Here is a 19271-nt window from a genome sequence, read left to right as displayed (position 1 = left end):
TTCAGGCAGGTCAGGAGCCCACTGCCCAGAGATGACAGAGGCAGGGATCTGTGGAACCTGCAGTTCAGGATGCTCTCGAGGAGCTGGGGATGAGAGGTATGACAGAGCAGCCCCATCACCCACATCTCGCTTCTTTTACACCTTTTTGGGGGGCTCACTTCCACTTCAGAATAAGTCTGTGTTTGTGACTGCTGCACCAGCCTTAAAAGATTCAACAGGAACAGTCTGAGCAGGACTGCTTGGTGAACAGCAGTAATTTTCCTTACATTCTGACCATGCTGAGCCAAACATCCCTTGCACTGACATCAGCTGCCTGCCCTGAAGAGGAACAGCTCTGTCCTTTATGGCACGTGGTCTCCCTACTTACTCAGCCCTGCTACTCCTCTGCAATCTCAGTCTCCTGGTGCACAACCACTTTGGTCACCGACATGTCCGGGTGCTGCTCCTTCGCTGCCTTTATGGCCTGAGCTAGGACCTGCAAGAGAGCACATCTCAGACAAGGGCCAGGGGGAGCTCGAGGTAACAAGAGCCTATTTCTAACTCTGGGCAGAAAGAAAGGAAAGCAAAGCCTCCTGCCTGCAGTTTGGAAGGAAGCGTGGTTTAAAGGCAAGGCAGGAATCAATGGTGCACCTTACACCAAGCAGAGAATTCTCATGTCCTGAAGGCTCCCGATCCCAACAGGAGCACAAGGTGCTGGAATCATTAGGCCTCCTTGGATCTGTTCACACTGCTTGGCCACGAGCCCCATGCAGAGCAAATGCACACGTTTCTGGGAGCTGGGCAGAGCACAGCTTTCAGTGGCACTGGGCTATTTGTTAAAGGCAAGATGGCTTTCTAAGAACACATCACATCTCCCAGCTGCCCCTGTTAGAAGATGGATAGGAGCAATTAAGCAAACTCTGTTTATTCTTCCAGCAAGCGTGACTAGCAAGTTGCAGACGTTCTCAGACATCTGCTGTCAGAATTAACTAACTAGTTCTTGCTGTACAAGTGTTTTCCAGGCCCGTGATGGCTGCAACTAAAATTAAATTTAACGTATGATTCTCTGATGACAAAACCATCACTTCCAACACGAGCTGCAGGCCAGTGAGGCTGACTCATCAGAAAGGCTCTCATATAAAGCCTGTGAGATTTAATGCAGGCATCTCTTCTCCAGTGGTGCTGAGAGCTACGAAACAACTTCTGGCACTGCACTGCAGCCATCTCTCTTGTAAGGTTTGAGAAAATGAATGCAGATCATCCAGATACCACGAAAAATTTTTTCATTTTCTTGCAGATTTTTCTTAAATCACAATTTTCCAAAGCAATTCTACCAAAACCCTGCTGCCAATACCAGTTTCATAGCAGAATTAAGCTTTGCTGTCCCAGTTATGAAACTGCCTACTGTCAAAAAGGAATTTATTATTAAAATCAGCTTTAGAGCTTTATTTTTACCCAGAAAACAATCCGTAGGTTATTTTCTGTTTAAATTATCTTCAGAAAGACAGCATGGCTGCAGCCTGTGCCAATGCTGAGAAGCTCTTCTGAACTGCATCCAGACTCCTACCTGGTCATGGTCCACATCTGCATCTCCTGTGATGACAATCCTCTTCTCAATCCGTGTCTCTGAAATGCCACCCTTCACAGTCTGCCACAAAGGGAAAACTGCTGTTAGCTGAGAAGCAAAAAGGCATTCGAGTGCACTGGGGCTGCCTGCCTAAAGATGGCATCCAAAAATAGGATTACCAAGTACTGCTGTCATACCAGAGCATCAAAATCAAAGAGGAAAACTGCCACTGCTCATAGACAAACACTGTCAAGCATTCAGTGATCTTTTCTTGTAGCTGTGCCAATGAAAAGCTTTGACTCACAGTGCATTTCTCTCCTGTTGTCTCACAGGACAGCTACAGCCAACATCCTGACTCCATGGAATACATCATCTATAGTTTTAATACATCACAGGCAGTTCTGGGACCCCCAAGCTTTGTTTCAGGTGTTAGTCTCAATTTTTTTTTTGAAAGGAACAGGAATGTAAGCTTTTTTTTCTTTCTGCTATTCAATTCTGCCCATCTCTTTATTGTGTTGTTGCTTTACTTTGTTGTTTCTGTTGTCACTGCTTCATCTCATTACCTTGGTGATCTGTGTGGTGGTGGTGCTGCTGGTGGTCTCTGATGTGATGGTCTGAGCAGTGAGCAGGATGCCAGGGTCCAAATCTCCATTGCCACCATCTGTCTGTGGGAGACAAAAACAAACACCATCAGCCTCTGTCAGCAGTGATGGAAACGGGCTCCACGTCCACAGAGCAGGCTGCAATCTGAGTACAAATCCCACCTCAGAAGCAGAAGCAGGAATTAAGAGATGAAGTGACCCCTCTGCAGCTGGCTGAAGGACCCTCAGCTGCATAACAAGGACTTTGTGGATCCCAGGAAGCTCAGCACAAAACCCCAGCACTGGAAACACACAGATCCATCACCTCAACACCTGTTTCAGTACTGAGGACTAAAGGAGAATCTTCAAATGTTTCCAAAAACGTTTATAGAGTTCTGAAGAGGTGTAAACAGCAAAGAGAACTGGGGGAACCAAGCCAAGCCAGCCGCTGCACAAAAAAAAAGCCAGCTCCAGCCAAATGTGCACAGCCTGATCTGCATCCCAGAGCTGAAGATAAATTCTGTTTGCATGCACATCTTGAAAAGGAATTGCACATCTTGAGAAGGTAATTATTCTGCAGGGATGCTCAAAATGCTGCTACTCCAAAATCACTGCATGCCTCCAAGTATTGACCATAACCTGTGCTGTGGCTCAGCTGTTTTCAGAGGAAGGCAGGCAGCACCAGGTGGTGCTGCAGGATCACCCCAAGGAGCTGCATGTTAGGATGGGTTTAATTAAGCTCCTGGAAAATTAATCAGAACACACCTTACCTGTGCAGCTTCGTAGGTGATGGTCTTCGTCTCCGTGTGAACAATGGGAACTTCTTTTGTTGGAATTTCACTTTTGACAGCATTGGACACGTCTGAGATGGTGACAGTCTGTGTCTTCACTAGGGGTGGCTGTGAGACAGGTGTGAAAGAGCTCAGTCAATGCCCTTCAGTATTTCCACATCACAACTGTGGTCTGCAAATGTTCTGACACTGATCTGATAAAAGCTATGTGGGAAGCAAGGTCAGCCTGGAACCTCCACTGCTAAGCCTCTGCTCCAACACACTTCTCAACAAGTCAAAGCTCCATGTAAGGATTTAACAGACAGAAATCCTCCACATCCCTGGATACCATGGCACCAACTCAGCCCAACAAAGGCAGTGAGGCTCCAAGCAGTGTCACCACGCCATAAGGAACATCTCACCTGATTATGAACTTTCTAATTACTAGAAGCTCCCCGGCCAGCTGCCAGTAAGAGATGACCCTCGTTTACTGATACGATTAACACAGCCCCTGGACAAATGGAGACTTGCTCACAGCTGAGAAGTTTCATCCTGACGACAAGTGGAACATTTCATTAAAAACCCTCATCTCATCCTAGACCTTCAACTTTTATTAAATCAATGTCAGACAAAACAGAAACGTGGCATCTTGGAAGAGAAACGGGGAGGAAAGAAATCAGCTGTCCGCCACCTGATGATAATCATCCCAAAGGAGAGTTAGTTCAGCCCCGCAGTGTTTGCCCCCATCACTCCACGGCTGTTTGCAGTCCCAAATCTGACCGCTGCCACCAGTTGTTAGAGGGGAAGCAGACATCTATTGGAATGGAAGCAATTCACGTTCAGGAACACTGAAGCAGGCAAAAATGCCTCTCAAGGTGGGGAGCAGAAAAGGATGTCAGTGCCTACGTCTCATGGAAGCACGCTTGACAACGCATCCAATTCGCTGTGCTGCACTAAGGCTCAGCCTTGCAGTCCAGGAGATGGCAAAAACCTTAAGCCTAAATGCTCCTCTTTTGGGGATGTCAGAGGACACTTTCATTGCAGAAAGGCAAATGGCGTTGTGCTGAAGCACAGCTTGTGTTTAGTGCAGAGATCAATTGAGAGGGGCTGGCGCACGACCGGGTCCTCAGCGCCAAGACAGCGCCCAAGCCGAGGAAGCACAACTCCTCCTCGTGGGTCTGGAGCACCTGCTTGCTGCAGTGTTTGGGGTTCCACTCCCAAGCCAATCAGGGAGGTGAGGGGAGAGCAGGGCTACCTGGAAGCAGCGAATGACCACGGGCAGCTCGCTCGCACTGCTCGAGCCGTGACATTTGCCATCCAGCTCTGCCACCAAGCTGTCTTCGCCGGCCTCCGCCACCTCCGCTCTTCCCTGGGGCTGCAGCAGAGGGGCAGCAGGGACTGCGGCGGGCTCAGGCAGCTCAGAGCCAGCCACCAGCTCTTCCGCAGCTGCACACAGGCCCTGGGCACGGCTCAGCTCCTCCTCGTGGTCCTGGCTGCTGGCGGGGGATGCACCACGTGGAGGAGGCTCGCAGGTGAGCGGCACTGGGGTCTCGCTAAAAGCTACCGACTGCTTTGGGCCCTCCCATTCAAAGCCAGGGTTAACACTTTTCCACTTTGGCTCTTCAGCCACATCCTCTCTGCAGAGAAAGTCATTCATATTCTACAAAGAAAGGGATACACAAAAAGGCCAGAGAGAAAGAGAGAAAGAGGGTTAGGAAGAACAGGAAGACATGAAGCAAAACATTGGTCTCTTACAGCATCTCCATCAGTGAGTGCAGCAGCAGTGGATTCTGAACATTTAAGAGCTTGAAAACCTTTGAAATGTGATGGACTCACTGACACAGGCCTCCTGGTAGGTCAGCAATTCATGCAATGATGGTGTAATGCATTAACATTAAAACAAAACTAAATGAAGAGCCACCGCTTCGCACTCTTTGCCCAGTTTGGAAACAGGAATAATTTCAATGTAGCAAGTGGAGACCTCTGCACACAGACAAAACCACCAGCAACACTGCAGCCATGCATCAATTCTGCTTTTAACTCCTTGCAATATTTTACGCTGTTTAAATGTGCACATGGAGTTTAAGGGAATAAAAACCAGAAGGATCATGCATCACCAGTGTGCAGAGCCCGTGCTTTGCTGGGCTCCTAGCACCTGGGAATGCACCTCCCTGCAACCAGTTTGCTGCTGGCCTCTGGGATAACAGAAACCTTTGCAATAGCTAAACCTCCTGCAGGTACAGCATCACTGGCATCGGTGATGGCGTGCAGTTGAGAAGAACAGAATAAAGCAATGCAGCCCTCCAAGGAGCAAGCAAGCACATCTATGGCACCTGGGATATTTCAGGAGACTGTCAGAAGCCAGAGAAGCTGGCTAAAGCTGGTGCTGCTCTGCCTTCCATTCAGCTCATTAGCAAGTTCCCAACTAGGTCTTCTCTCCAGGAGCCCTCTAGCCAGCAGGAAAGCAACAGTGACAAAAAGACAAGAGTTACAACATGAGCAAAACAGAGCTGTAGCACAAATGGGCCGTTTTTCCAAATGCCCAAGTGATTATACACACTTATGCCTAGGAGAGCATCATCAGTGCCAGCGGTGGCTACAACCCTCTTGTGGACATGCTAGGATGCCTTTGAGGAAGGGCAGAATAATCTGCAAGTACAATTTGAGACATGTGCCTCATTGAGCATCAGGCAACAAGGAGAAAAAAAGAATGAGATGCCACTGGAATCAATGCTACTGCTACTTCTTACCCATAACTGACAGCCTCACAGATGACTTCTGTAAGCTATAAAAACAGGCACATATCTCTATATCCAACAACAGTGATTACATCTTCATTCAAGTGTGGCTCGTCCACTGGTGTCACCTTTAATTCTAATTTTGGTGATGGCATGGAGATGAACAGAAAGCACTGCATCACTTTCTGTTACGAAGACTGGACAACCAACAAACTGTAACTTGCACTTAAAAGTGACGTCTGAAGGCCGTGGGTTATTTGGTACAATGCATCTGTGATCCATCAGAAGCTTTCAGCCTGACTGACATCATCTAATGGCACAGCTCAGTAGTATTTTAAGAAGCAAAACTGCTTTGTGTAGAACAAATAGAAGCTTATTTAGTAGAACTCCCAGAAAGGATTCTTCTCCCATTTCTCTCAGGTGTTTTTCAGTGCCCAGCTTCTTTATGGAACAGACAGATTACCTGTAAGATTCTGTCCATTCCCATTTCCAGCCTCTTGGGCTTCTGTTAAGTTCTTGGGTTACTGCTTAGGGAACTTAACAGGAGAGAAGTGATGGTGATCAGTGCTGTGATGGGCAGATCAGGCTGCATAAATGTGGAAGTGCTGTTTCTGATTACAAACCTCTTCTGTACGTGCTTTTCTAGAAGGTACAGATCACAGAATCACAGAGTTGAAGGGGACCTTTAAAGGCCCCATCCTCATGCTGTGTAACAGAAGATATTATACTGCAATGCTTCACAAAACAGAATACAATCTTGGGTTAGCAGATTTGAATGCTAATTACTTAATCTTGCTTTAAAACCTGGATTCATACGCTGACATCCTAATTTTACATTTCAAAGCTTGCAAAATAATCGCAGCATCTTGAGATGATGCAGTGCATCTTCTGGATTTTAATGGGAAGTGCCTTAGAAGCAAGATTCCTTCCATAGCAGCCGGGGCACCCGGTCAGCCAAAAGGAGGAATGTAATCCACAGTTAAAACAAAGCAGATCAAGCAGCCACACAAACACAGATGACTGAAGAGACAAGCAGCTGCACATAACAAGCACAACTCCACTGCTCCCTTTCACATACAGAAAAACCATTTGCATTTTAGAAGCATCTCGCATAGTGAAAAGCACAGGAGGGCAGAAAAGCTGCAATGATCTGCATGGTGTGGCCACACACATCTGCAACAGAGCACAGCGCAGCTACAGACATGCAGACTGAAATCCTGATAAGATCAACTAAACAGAAGTTCTTTTATTCTTGCCTTCCTGTGCCATCAAGAAGCCAGGCTAATTAGGAGCTCTCTCTTTCTACACATAATTATCTATTTGTGCACAATTTTTTCCAATATGATGATGTTTGTTCCTGTGTTTATAAATGAAGTTTGCATGTAGGCAAGAAAACATTACCTTCATACCAAACCAAACCCAGCAATCCACCTCACTCGGAATTTGGCCATCTGTTACACATTCTGATCTTATCATGATTTTGCTTCACTTTGCAAATGCAAAAGCATTCCTACTTTGAGGGCTCTGATTTGCACGTTCTCACAGAGCCCCACAGACTGCTCCAACCCCCACAGACTGCTCCAACCCCGCTACATGGAGTGCTTGCAGCCATGCACAGCATAAAGAAGACACAAGGAGGGATGCAGTGCCCCAGAAGAAACAAATGCAGGCACACACGGACGCAGCTGAAACGTCACCCTGCTGAATACAGACCTCTGCACACCCGACGTTGGCAGAAACGGAGGACAGAGATGATTCTGAAAGCCGCAGTGTAAGAAGTGACACAGAGTAACTCAGACTGGGGATAAATTAATAACAGGCTTTGACACCAGAGGCAGGAAGGATTATTTCTGAAGTGTTCTTCTTGCCTGTGTTTGTCAGAGGACCTGCAGTTCTGGCTCAGGACACAGCCACGTATAGCAGCCGTCCTTGCACTGCCTGGGATAAGCGCTCTTTGCTGTCTGCACCTTTCCTCTACTGGAAAACACTCCTGCATGAAGAAACAATTTAGCAGTGTCTGCTAACTCCCCGTAACAACATTTCATGCTCTCAGTCCCAGCGCCTGTTTCATCACCTCCCTGCTCACCCTGGCACTGCAGCAGTTACCAGGTGCTTGTTATTAGGTTATCCCCAAACAGATGCACGCAGGCCACTGGTGTGGGTGATGGCTACAGAGGCACGAGCAGATAATGGTGCTTTTGCAGAGAACCACACTCACCAGGAAGAACTCCCAGATCAAATGGTGAATGGTCAATCCCACAGCTGTCAAAGCACTATGAGTAAACAGTATTAAGCAGAAAACAAGACATCCTTCTCTTACAATACCTCCTGCATCTTACAGAACTGCTTTGCCTTAAAGACAGAACGTAGAAAGTTTAGAAGCTGGTCAGAAAAGCTTGGCATGTGAAAGTGACTGCCATTCCCTATGGATTTCAATTTTTGGACCACTGTTTTTTTCTGCCATTGCTGTGATCACAATGCCCTGGTCAGACAACAGAAAAGGGAAAGAGAATTTGACCCAAGTGAAAGGCAGAGCAAGAAAATACACAGCATGCTTTAAGCTGAAGAAAAAGATCAAATTGCTGTTGTGAAGCAGAATCCCAAGGTGTTACCAGACACACAGCAGCCACTTCCAATGCACTGCATCAACCCTGCAACGTGAAACAAGCCTGAGATCAGCACTGCGTTACCAATCTCAGGCTGCTGAGGGAGACGGTTCCAAAAGCATTTCCTCCCCCCACACTCTGCTCCCCCCCATCTCCTTCAGGCTCCAGCTCCTCTTTACTGCTGTGCATTTCTTATTTCAAGTCTCCTCTGCAGCAAAAAAAAAAGAAAAAAAAGAAAGCCACGTGTGGCAATACAAACACTGCATTAGATTCAGTTTAGCAGCAGCAGAAGACAGAAGGTGGATACTGTCAGGGTTTATGACCAACACATATCAGCTCTGTGCTGCTGCACTTTGCCTGCTCCATCTGCTGTGCCCAGGCCCTGTTCTGACACTGGGCTCACTGACAGAGCACAAGCCAAATTTCTCCAAAAGGAAATAACCTCACAGAGCACAAGCTGGGAGGTAACGTTAAAATGACTCTGCATAACCTCTGGCCATGGACACAGCTGGAAGCCAAGTGAAGGCTTACACTGCCAAGCAGAACGATGCTGGTTCGTTACAAATGTGGCTGCTTCACTTACAAAGAAGGGAACATTTTTCTCCTCAAATTAACACAACATCAGGGGAAAGACTCCCAGAGATGCACTGTGCCAGCCCAGGGAGTCCACAGCCACAGCAATGGTGCAACACAATCCTCACCTCAGAGCAGAGCAGTGAAGGTGCTGGAGGGGCAGAGCAGCGACACACGACCTGTGATGCTTCTGCACTCCAAAGGTTTCCAGCAAACGACTGGACCTATCTTTCAGACTCAGAAGTGAGAAGTTTTGGAGGCACATTAAGTATTTTCAAGAGGGCTGAAGCTTGTGGCTCCTCTCCAAACAAAGTTATTCTGCATCATGCTGGATTTAACCCCAAATAAAATTACTCTGGCCACTCTGTAAGCATGCATAGCTAGCAGCAACAGCCCTCGTGCCCCTCTGCAGAGCAGCATGAAGCTGCATCAGATGTGTGCAGCTGCAACTGGGCACAGCTCATGGACCCCCACCTGGATCCCACTGCATGAGCTTGCTTGGTGCAGGGGCTGCTGGTGCTTGGCAATAGTGAGGGTTACCTGAGGAGTCTCAGCACAGGTCATAGGCCTTTTGGTGGTTAATAAGCAGTGGAAAGTAGAATCTGATTTGCAATAATATTTATTAATGATAAATGTACATATTTACAAAGAAAAATCTGAGAAAAAATACAAAGCCAAAAAAGTGTTCCAAAAGAGAGCATTGTAGTTAAAAAGAAAGTAATCTCAGTCCCCACAAACTCATCCAACACTACCATGTACCACTGCTAGAAGGTCAGAGGGGCACAAATCACTGCCCCAAGGACAGGCAGCCTTTACACAGAGCCTGCAGCCCTTCCCTCCAGTGTTATAAACCAAGAGATGCCAACAGGGACACATGAGAAAGCACCACATCGGCGTCTCCCACGTCACCAGCACGAGTAAGAAGAGACCTAACATTTCCAAATGAATCAGTAACCCCCTGCTTTGGGATACACTTTTCTGGAAGGCATCCTACCTCAGCCTGCACCATCAGCTCACAGCCAGTGAAAAGAAAACCCAATGAAACAGGGGAATCATCTCAGAGCGATGAATCGCCAACACTTAAGCAAACTGAAAGATGCTTCATCTAGAAACTTCCTGAGGAACCCCAAGGTACAGATATGGCAAGGGCAGTCTGACCTCATTCCTACAAAGGAGGAATGCCAAGGAAACCAACCTCTCCCCTTTATTCCAGGACTGGAGGAAATACTGAGCAGCTGCCCCGTAGGGTCCTTGCCAGTTGCTTTATAAACTGGAAGGGAAACTGCTCCTATCCTTACCTCCAAGTCCCAACACATCTTCTCATAGAGAACCCTCAGTTCGTTGTCCATTAACCCACTGGGCAAAGCAGCACACAGCAGGAGGTACAGACAATACCAGCTGTCCCTTCTCGTAATGGAAAAGAAAACATGGCCACTCCATGCTAAAGCATGAAAGCCCAAGAAACTATTCTGCCTTTTATCCAGAGATCAGAAAAGCTGATATCAGGGTAAGACTCAGAAAGTCAGCACAGAGCAAACCACCAGCTCCAGGATGGAACAAGACGAAGGGGCTGAAGCTCAGCTGGTCCCTTAGTGCAGCCACTGGGACCCACATGTGAGCACCAATGAGTCCCATTGCAGCAAGGCAGGCTGCACAGCACTGGGAAAGTCTATTGAACAGCAACACTGCTGGCAGTGCCATGGCAGCCATGTTTCTGGCGTGTCAGAGTCACTGAGATGTCACTTTCTGCAGCACCTCATGCTGAAGAATCAGCATTTCCCATGCAAACAGGGATGAGGTTACCTGCAGATGTCTGCAGCTTCCTTTTGGAAGTAAGAATCACACGGGCTGTCAGTACTTTGCAGCATGTTTGTTCCTGAGGAAGAAGTGAGCTCAGTACACGTAAGTTCCTTAATGAAAACCTGAGACCTCTGCCCTTGCACTAAGCCAGATGGTCCGGAGCCCTGCAGGCCTCCTGCAGTGCCATGCCTCAAATGGGCATCCAGCAAATGCAGCGAGAGCAGGAATCACCCAGCACAGCACAATGCACACCATACACATAACACACGAAAACAAGGCCCTGGCAGGTTGCTTCAGGGCACTGCTGTAGCTCCATCTGCCATACAAGCAAATAGAGAAGAGGAAGAAGTGGCTGGAAGAGCAAACTGGAGCCCAATGGACTGCAGACATTCCCAAAACACACCTCAGCATCAGCCAGGGGGTGTTTCTGCTCTTGGTAAGCTCCCATCCTTCCCTACCACAAAAGACCATATCCACCTGAATGAATACAGACAACTGGCCCCTGCACTGCCCTAGAAATACAAAGCATCGGTTCAGTTTCTTTAAGCTCTTCAATGATAACTGTTCAATAAGCTCCAAAAACGTAGCTGAGCATTCTCTGAATGTACAGTTTAAGGAGTTGTTTTTTGTGCTGATAACATCCAGCCATATCTCAAGGTTCAGCAACAAAGTGTGTGAGAGAGAGAAAAATCATCTTAATTAAAGAACTGAGCTGCAATGGCCAACAGAGGGCATCTCTCAGCACTCTGGAGTTCAAACACTGCACCAGGCAAAGCTTTCAGACTTCGGGTCCTTTGGAAATGGCAGACAGACAGCAACCAAAAGCCACTGCTACGGCTTCAGAGTATTTATCATCAGTTCACACAGACAGTGGGCAACAACCCAAGCAGCTCTCAGCGACCGCTACTCCAAGCAACGGCTTTTGGAAGGAAGCAGGAGGTGTGTGGTTAATTCTTCTCCATGAAAAATGGACAGAACGCACAGAAGAAGAACAAAACATTCCCTGTCCCTTCTTGCTGTGGATGATCAATGCTTCCCACATCTCGTTATTCATGCTCCAGTTTCAGAGAGCTTTTTGGAAAGCTTCTTCCCTCCATCATCTTCTGCAATGCAGGAGCACTCCACGTCCAGGCTCTCTCACCTCTCCTCTCCTCTCCAACTTAACACAGTGCCCCTGAATTTCAGCTGTCCTCCTTGGGGCTGACAGCTCTCCTTCGGGCTGTGGTACACCTGAACAGATTTCCATCTGCCATCCCTACTGCTGAAAGAGGAAGACTGTGTATTAAAGGCAGTGTATTGTAACGGGAAGAATACTTTCCAAGGAATTCAGCAGAAAACTTAAGTCCTAAAGGCACAAACTGGTGAACTAATAGGAGCGTGTTACAAGAGAGCAGACAGATCAGAAGGATTCCAGGAGATCAGATGGAGGGTTTCACTCGTAACCTACATTTCTGAGACAGCATTTAGGGAGCCTCAGCCTCTACACACACAGGGATCCTTAGGATGAGCCAGCACATGCCAAGTTGTGCACATACCTAGTTTGCCTTGCACTTTTTTCCTGTAAGCATATTTGCTAACTTCTTAAATAACACTGTTCGCACAGATACGGATCTACAAAGGGTTATAAATACAGGTATTTATATATAGTCACATATTTTGGCCCCTGTGATAGAGTCGTCCTCCTTTCTCTTCTATGCTGTTAGAGCAGCTGCCAACACTGATGGCACTGGAGGCTGTTCTCAGAAGTAACTCTTCCTACACCAACACTACACAGAAAGCAACAGAAAGCATATTGCTGCTGAAGGAGAAGCAGGTGGCTCAGTTCACTCACAGAATTACTATGTACACAAAGAAACCCCGTGGACACAAAGCCCCATCCTCCCTCCAGCTTGCAGACCTGGTTCTGCCCATCCTACACAGCTCGACCACATTCATTATTGAGTTAACTTGGATAAATAGGAGCATCACCCAGACAATCACACAGGTAGGCAATAAACAACAAGCAGCATGCAACGGGTTTCTTTTGTTGTTGTTAGAGAAGTCAAAACAATAGATGGCTTTAACATTGGAGCTATGGCTTGAGCACAGTGGTCTTATCACAGTTCAGGTAAATGGAAGAGTTGGAACATCAACATGCTACCAAAGGCGACGCGTGTAACAGTGGGTTTTCCCATTCCTGTCACTTAAGCAAACATGCTACAGTTAGTTCAACACAAATTAAAAAGAACACAGCTGGGGCATACCAAGACCACCAGAGAGAGAAAAATAATCGACCTATGCTTACAATAAATATTTCCTTCTAATGCATTTTCTCCTGCAAAACGATGCAGTTGCTTTGAAATGAGAATACGGGCACAAGATGGAAGCTGTGATGCTTTGCCAAGGGCTTCCCACTGGGAGAATGAGAAGCTGCCTGTCCCTGTCTCTAAGTTAACAGTAACAGCAGCACTGATGATCAACGCTACTTATCTCAATGCCAGACTTAGTTTCCTGGAGAAGGAGTGGTTATGGATTGGATTCAGTGGGTTGCTGAAAAGCCTCTTTGGGTTTCTGGATCACCATCAGACGTCCTGCTTGTGAACACCTTATGTTCGAAACAAGCCTAACAGCAAATCTTCAGCAGTGGCTGCATGGAGGGAGACCTCCTGCCACACAGCCTGCCCTCTTACAGCCCAAGCATCTGCAATTGGGAACACGTATTTCCGAGGCATCCCGACATCCACGGCAATCCATTACCACTCCTGCCAGGCCCCAGATCACAGCCACACAGAGAACAGCAGGATTAAAGCAAATGTCACAGGGTGCCCCCCCCAGGGGCAACGAGCTGCGCAGATCAGAGCCCAGGACAAGGAGGATGCAGCTGATGCCACGGCCAAGAGATTCAGGAGCTTTGGTCTTGAGGTTTCTGCATGACCCTGTTCCCACTCAGAGAAACAGCAGCCACCAAACAGTCAGTGCTACCACCACAAGAAAAGACATCATAAAGGGGATACGTGGAGATGGAAAAATTCTAGAGTACAGCTGGCACTTTTTGAGTGATTTATGCTCTTCAGGAATCGGAATAGAAACCTTTGGAAGAGTTTCTTCGCTTGCTTGCTGGGGAAATGTTGTCTCAGTAGGGATCTGCTGCTTTTTTAGTTTGTCTTCATCCTGCACTAACAGAGGACGTTCCTGTGTCTGCTTTCGTGGTAGAAGATCAAGAAAGACAGAGAGAGATGAACAAAAATGACAGATGGGAAGTGCCCAAAACGATACTTGGAGGTGTGCAAAGCGTTTGCCCAGTCCAAATGTCAGCGTGGAAATGCACTGCTATGAAAGCAGAGCCCCAGGGAGCTCAGCTCACACCCCTGGCCGAGCTACAAAGCACAGCTCTAGCTGACAGAGCTTGTGGGTCTCTGAGTCATGATCCACGTGTGTTCTGTGCCTGCCTTCCAAGAAAAGTGCAAGGTCAAAGGCTGTTACAATGTGTTTGGAATTGGAGCGGTCCAGGACAACAGTCTGCTTTTGTGGCATTACAAATAGAAACGGTGCAGACAAAGACCACACTTTGTACAATTCCCTATTCTACAGTGCCCTTAAAAATAGCATCTGTTAAATAACGGAGAGCATTTATACTTCAGTGCAGATAGAAAACTTTTTGTTTTTTTTTTCTTTAAAATTCAGACAACGGTATCAAAATTTCCATCGCTTTGAAAATTCTGCTGGAAGAAGTGAAAAATCTTTACACCTTAGAAATGCTGAGCGTGGAACGGTTCCAAACTCCTTAAACTTTGCTCTGCATTTCAGTACTTTTGCTCCTGGATTCTCAAGAATGTAAAACAGAAGGAGTCAATCGTCACACAGGATCATGCAAGGGCTCTGGTGTGTTCACTGAAGTAAGTAGGACTGTGGGAATGCTGCTGTGACCCATCCAGGCAGCTCTCCATCCCTTCTGCTCAGCCATGGTGAGGCTATGAAAGGAAGAACTTGGCTCTGAGCTCCCTCAGCTGAGCCAGCCTCCTCTGATCAGTGTGGTATTTGGGGACCGGCTCTTTGCACACCCCTAAGTGATGAGTATCAGGGAGAAAGTAGCTGGGAGACTGGGCAGCAAAAGAAAAGATAAAATGCAAGAGTAACATGATCATCAAAAGAAAAACGGAAAGAAAGACAACATGAAAAGAACAGGGTACAGTTAAACTTTCATCATTGCTTTTCTCTCCGAATACACCGTCACATCGCTCATGCAGCTCTTTCCAACCAGCCATGCATCAACGCAAGCAAACCGCAAGCTGCAAAAGCTGCAGCGGTGCACAAAGTCCTCTGGGTGTTGTGAGTTATGAATCTACTTCACGTAGCCAAAAGAAAAATGCTATTTAGCAGCTGCTGTTGAGTTTTTGCTTGGTGCCATTGCGATAGCAGAATTCCTTTTCAGAAGCACGTATCAGAACAGCAGCTTTACCTCGAGCCCACCAACCAACCTGTCTCTCAGAAGATAGGACAGTGACTTTCTTTACCTGGACACACAAAGCACGTAAGGTTCAGTTGTCTTGCAGCAATATGGGAAGAGCAAAAAACAGCCCCTGGCAGATTCATATCCTTTTGCCACCACCACGGGGTTAAAGATACCACCACGAAACAGGGCTACTTTGCATTATGAATTATCTGCATTATGTTCACCATCCCCGAGCTTTTTACACTGATGTGCAGATCAAGTGAAACACAGCCCTAGGAGGTGCTTTCTCTGTATGTGGCAAAGATGCATTTCTAGAAATCCACAGCAGAATGCAAACTAAAATGAATTTCCAGAAACACAAATCAAGAGCTGACACCAATCTTCACATCACTGTGGACCACTGCAGCCTTCAGTGGGTAAATGCACACCACCCAGTTGCTGTGCACAGCAGCCCCCCATGCACTCCAAGTGCAGCCACCACAACATAATTACTGAGTAACTAAGAATTGCATTTCTGCACTGCAGCTCCTGAGCTGCAGGGCCCCTGCTCTATTCCACCTGCACGAAGCAGCAGGCTGAGCTCTGCTGTGCTCTGCAAACTCCTGCAGAATTTACACTAAGAGACAGCAACCAAAGTGTAAACCTCATCCATGCCTTAAACAGGGTAATTCCAAGCACGACAACAGACTCGTTTTGGTGGGCTTGTTTTGCTTTTCTAACAGGAAAAAAGCCCTGCACTGGCCTTTGTTCGTGCTTTGAGGAGCCTGCAGTGAACTTCTGTCCAGTGAAGCCCTGTGCTTCTGCTGATAACCCTCCACCCATTGCAGAATTACTTCTGTTTATGGAGTACCACCAGCCTTGCAATGGCATGAAAATCCACCAGAAGTCTCTCTGCAGAGCAGTGGGCAGGAAGGGCAGAAGCTGAGGTTAAGCCAGGAGAGATTCTGTGGCTGCCTTCACTGCAGCCAGCATTCAACTTCTTCACTTTTAATGAAAATCTCATTCGTTGCTGAAGGGACTGATGACCAGTTTCACTCACAAGCTTCAAATCTGAGCCAGACAGTGCCAGCATTAATACAAAGGGAGAAGCTGTCCATTATCAAAGGAGAAACAAGCTGGCAGACATTGCTGCTCCACCTCGGTTTCTCTAAAAAGTCCCTTTTTTTTGAGGGAATGAGCAGGGAGATTCAGAATGCCTGCAGCCCCCAATGTGCAGACACAGCTTCTGCAAGGACAGAGGCCGCCGTCTCAGACAGCCCTGCTCTCACCACAGCACACCTACATGCACTAGCAGAGCCCAGTGTGACACCAAACCCAAGGACTGGATTAAATGGGGACTGCAGTGACATCTGCAATTGATGCCATGCTAGTGTTTGTCCACTGGATTCCTGCAATACTATCTCCATAGCGACAACTTCTTTCGATTTAGGGCTGGGTTGTTGGGTAGTTGGTTTCTTGTTCGTTTAATATTTTGGGGAGATGCATTCTTTGGTACTAAGAATAAACCAAACCCCAAAGCAGCCACATGAAGTGCACTGTCAGCAAGGACAGCACTACAAAACACAGTACCAAAACCAGGTGAACAACACCCACATTCCTTCACCCAGCTAAATAAAAACCCACAGTTTTAGGGCACTAAAACAAAAGCACTGATTCTCGCAGAGCCCATCTAACAGTCGCACTGAGGGCACCCAACCCAGGGGCAGCTGGGGCTTAACTGGGCTGGCAGGGCTGTTGCTGGGCACCCTCCTGACCCCAGGTACTCACTCCATCCGCTCCCGATGGAATCTGCCCGTTGACATTGAGCGTTCGGAACGGGGAGTGAGTGGACAAACGTTTGTCCCATTCACTCGGGCGAGGCTCGGGGACAGACTCCATGAAGTTCTTCTTCAGCTCGCTGATGTTGGCGTGATGCTTCTTTATTTCTTCTTGGGTCTTATCTAGATCCTAGTGGCGGAAAGACAGAATAAATGAAGAGACACGGAGACGGGCGACCTACAGTTTGCCTATGCTGCCACAAAGCAAAGCTGCACTCAGCAGAGTTGTTGCCAACTTCCATCAGTGGTGCTCACACTGTGAATGTACCTCTCCCTTCTTTCTGGCCTTGCATTGAGCAAACCACACTCAGAACCACGCAGTGTCTCCTGCAGGACCCAAACCTGCCATCAGCTCATCTCCAGCTGTGACTGCTGAGGTGTCACCTCATGGCCTTGCTGCACATGGGGCTTTCAAATTGCAAGTCTAAGTTTGCTTGGGTTCTTTCATGCTTTTGAATTTGCTTTCTTTTCCCTCTGCTAGTCTGAATGTTCAAGGATATAAGGGTAGTTAATGTTTAAGAAGGCTTCTCTACAGTTCCATTTCTTCTCTTTATACCTATTCTCTGTTGTCTTAACACAAGTTATCTTTGGTTCCAGAATACCCCATTATCTTTTTTTCCTCTCATCTCATTTCCTCCCTCCAGGAGCCACCATAGGAGCTTTAGACTTCAGAGCTGAAGATGAGATGCAGACCTCTAAAACTTAACTGAGCATTTACTTCATGCTGGATCAAGCAGGAAACTCCTGCTTACATTATTAATCTGGAAAGGGCCAGATTTCTTCTCTGCAATGCCAGTTTACAGCATAAATGAACAGACTTTGAGGCAAGTCAGCTCTGTTCAACTAATATGTTTAGAAATAGCCTCCCCTTGCAAGCAAACAGTTAGTTTAACACAAAGCTTTTGCATAAAATAGGCTTAAGCCAAACGACTTTTCTGGACAGTGCCAGAAAACAGCAAGCCTCACTCTATAGAGAAGGAGAAAGTAAGGTCAGGAAAAGCATCATTGGCAAAATTCACTCCTTTTATGCTTTGAGTTGGCAGCCGTAGACCTAAGAAGATGGGAAAGCAAGCACTTCCTGAAGCAAACACTTCCCCAGAGGAAGACGTCCCACTCTGCTACCTGCATCCTGCAGCACACAGGGTGACAGGCCCCCAACACCCAATGAGTAAATCTGCTCTTTTTGGCACAGTTCTGGGGAAATAAAAGCTCTGCCATCAGTCCCACATAAAGCACAGCATTTGCTTATGGGAAGTGGCACGGAGAGGCGGGCTGAGGACTCCATGCAAACTGCATCTGGGCATGGGGTCAGGAGCCCTATGGCTGCCACTGGCTTGGAGAAAAGAGAAAGAGCACCCAAATCCCTGCTGCCACTCCTAAGAGTCGATCTGAGCCTGCAGAGAGGCTGCAGCCACAGAGCGACCCAGGAGATCACAGCTGCTCTTGAAACACCTTAAGGAACATGCTATGACCACCAAGCTTTCCCTCACGTTCTGCCTTTTTCTAAGTCCGCAGAGAGCAGCATATGGAGCACTGAGCACTGAACAGCTCAGTGCAATTAAACAGCAGCTCCTGGAGCATTTCTGTGCCAGCAGTTGTGAGGTCTGCTAGAAACCACCAGCTTTGCCACGCACACGGAGTAAAGAGGAGCAGAGGGGTTGAGCCACTGGAGCACCTGCAACAGAACCAGCGGGAGGGTGGGGGGAGCAGAGCCTGGTCCCTCATGAACAGGAAAAAGCAGTTTGGAAGCAGGGTGTGGGTAAGAGCTGTGCTTGAAGGTGGGGAGGAGGAGCTGCTCAATTGGTCTAAAGGAAGCGACAAGGCACTGTCCTCGCAGTGGTGGCCAAACTCTGCCCGTGGGTGCTCATGTCCAAAGGCTTAAATTGTAGCAGTCATTTAAAAAAAAAAAACAAAAAAGAAGAAAGAAAATCCCCAAAAGCTGCAAAACTTTTAAAATTCAGATTAGGAGAAGGCAGTTAGTACACTTCGCTTTCAAGAGATACCAAGAGGAAAACCCTACTACCAGCTGCTGGTGCTGCAAGTTGGAGTAGAAACACATAACACAGGAACAGAATATCAGAAGCCACAGAGTCTTCTGTAACATGGTGTAAGGGTAAATATATGATTGGCACGTTCTGTTCTGAGATTGTGCTGGGTGAAGCCAAGGGAAGGGCTCCCAGAGCCAACGGGAATGGATGGAAGGATGGATGGATGGGCATCCATTGCCATGGGTCACCGCCAGCCCTGAGGGGATGGACTGCAATGCAGGCTGTCCCAGGATGTGTTTCCTTGATTCCACTGGGCTGCCCTCACCCACCAGAATTAATTTATTTCCAGCTACCAGGAACTCATAGAGGAGCCTCCCCCCACAATGTGTGCCGTGGTCCAAGAACAGAGCAGGCTGAGCA

At 47.4% G+C, this 19271-nt stretch overlaps 1 protein-coding gene across 23 annotated transcripts in view; it reads right to left on the bottom strand.

The window, feature by feature from the left end:
- EPB41 (erythrocyte membrane protein band 4.1) overlaps positions 1 to 19271 on the bottom strand; it is a 75061-nt gene that overhangs the window by 4170 nt on the left and 51620 nt on the right. For 13 of the 23 annotated variants that reach the window (XM_048969198.1, XM_048969197.1, XM_048969186.1 and 10 more), the window contains 6 exons: positions 16814 to 16993; positions 4153 to 4557; positions 2898 to 3026; positions 2110 to 2211; positions 1547 to 1627; positions 368 to 475 (listed from right to left, as the gene is read on the bottom strand). In XM_048969198.1, coding sequence (XP_048825155.1) covers positions 377 to 475; positions 1547 to 1627; positions 2110 to 2211; positions 2898 to 3026; positions 4153 to 4557; positions 16814 to 16993 — 996 coding nt within the window. In that variant the 3' untranslated portion in view covers positions 368 to 376. Of the gene's footprint in view, positions 1 to 367; positions 476 to 1546; positions 1628 to 2109; positions 2212 to 2897; positions 3027 to 4152; positions 4558 to 4592; positions 11876 to 13799; positions 14694 to 15071; positions 15108 to 16813; positions 16994 to 19271 lie in introns of those variants that run through there. The other 10 variants (XM_048969196.1, XM_048969201.1, XM_048969207.1 and 7 more) reach the window with 4 other exon arrangements.

The sequence above is a fragment of the Lagopus muta genome, chromosome 23 (genome assembly GCF_023343835.1).
Source record: "Lagopus muta isolate bLagMut1 chromosome 23, bLagMut1 primary, whole genome shotgun sequence".
Lineage (NCBI taxonomy): Eukaryota > Metazoa > Chordata > Aves > Galliformes > Phasianidae > Lagopus > Lagopus muta.
The sequence above is the reverse complement of the archived record's forward strand: the minus strand, read 5'-3'. Positions and strand labels throughout refer to the sequence as shown.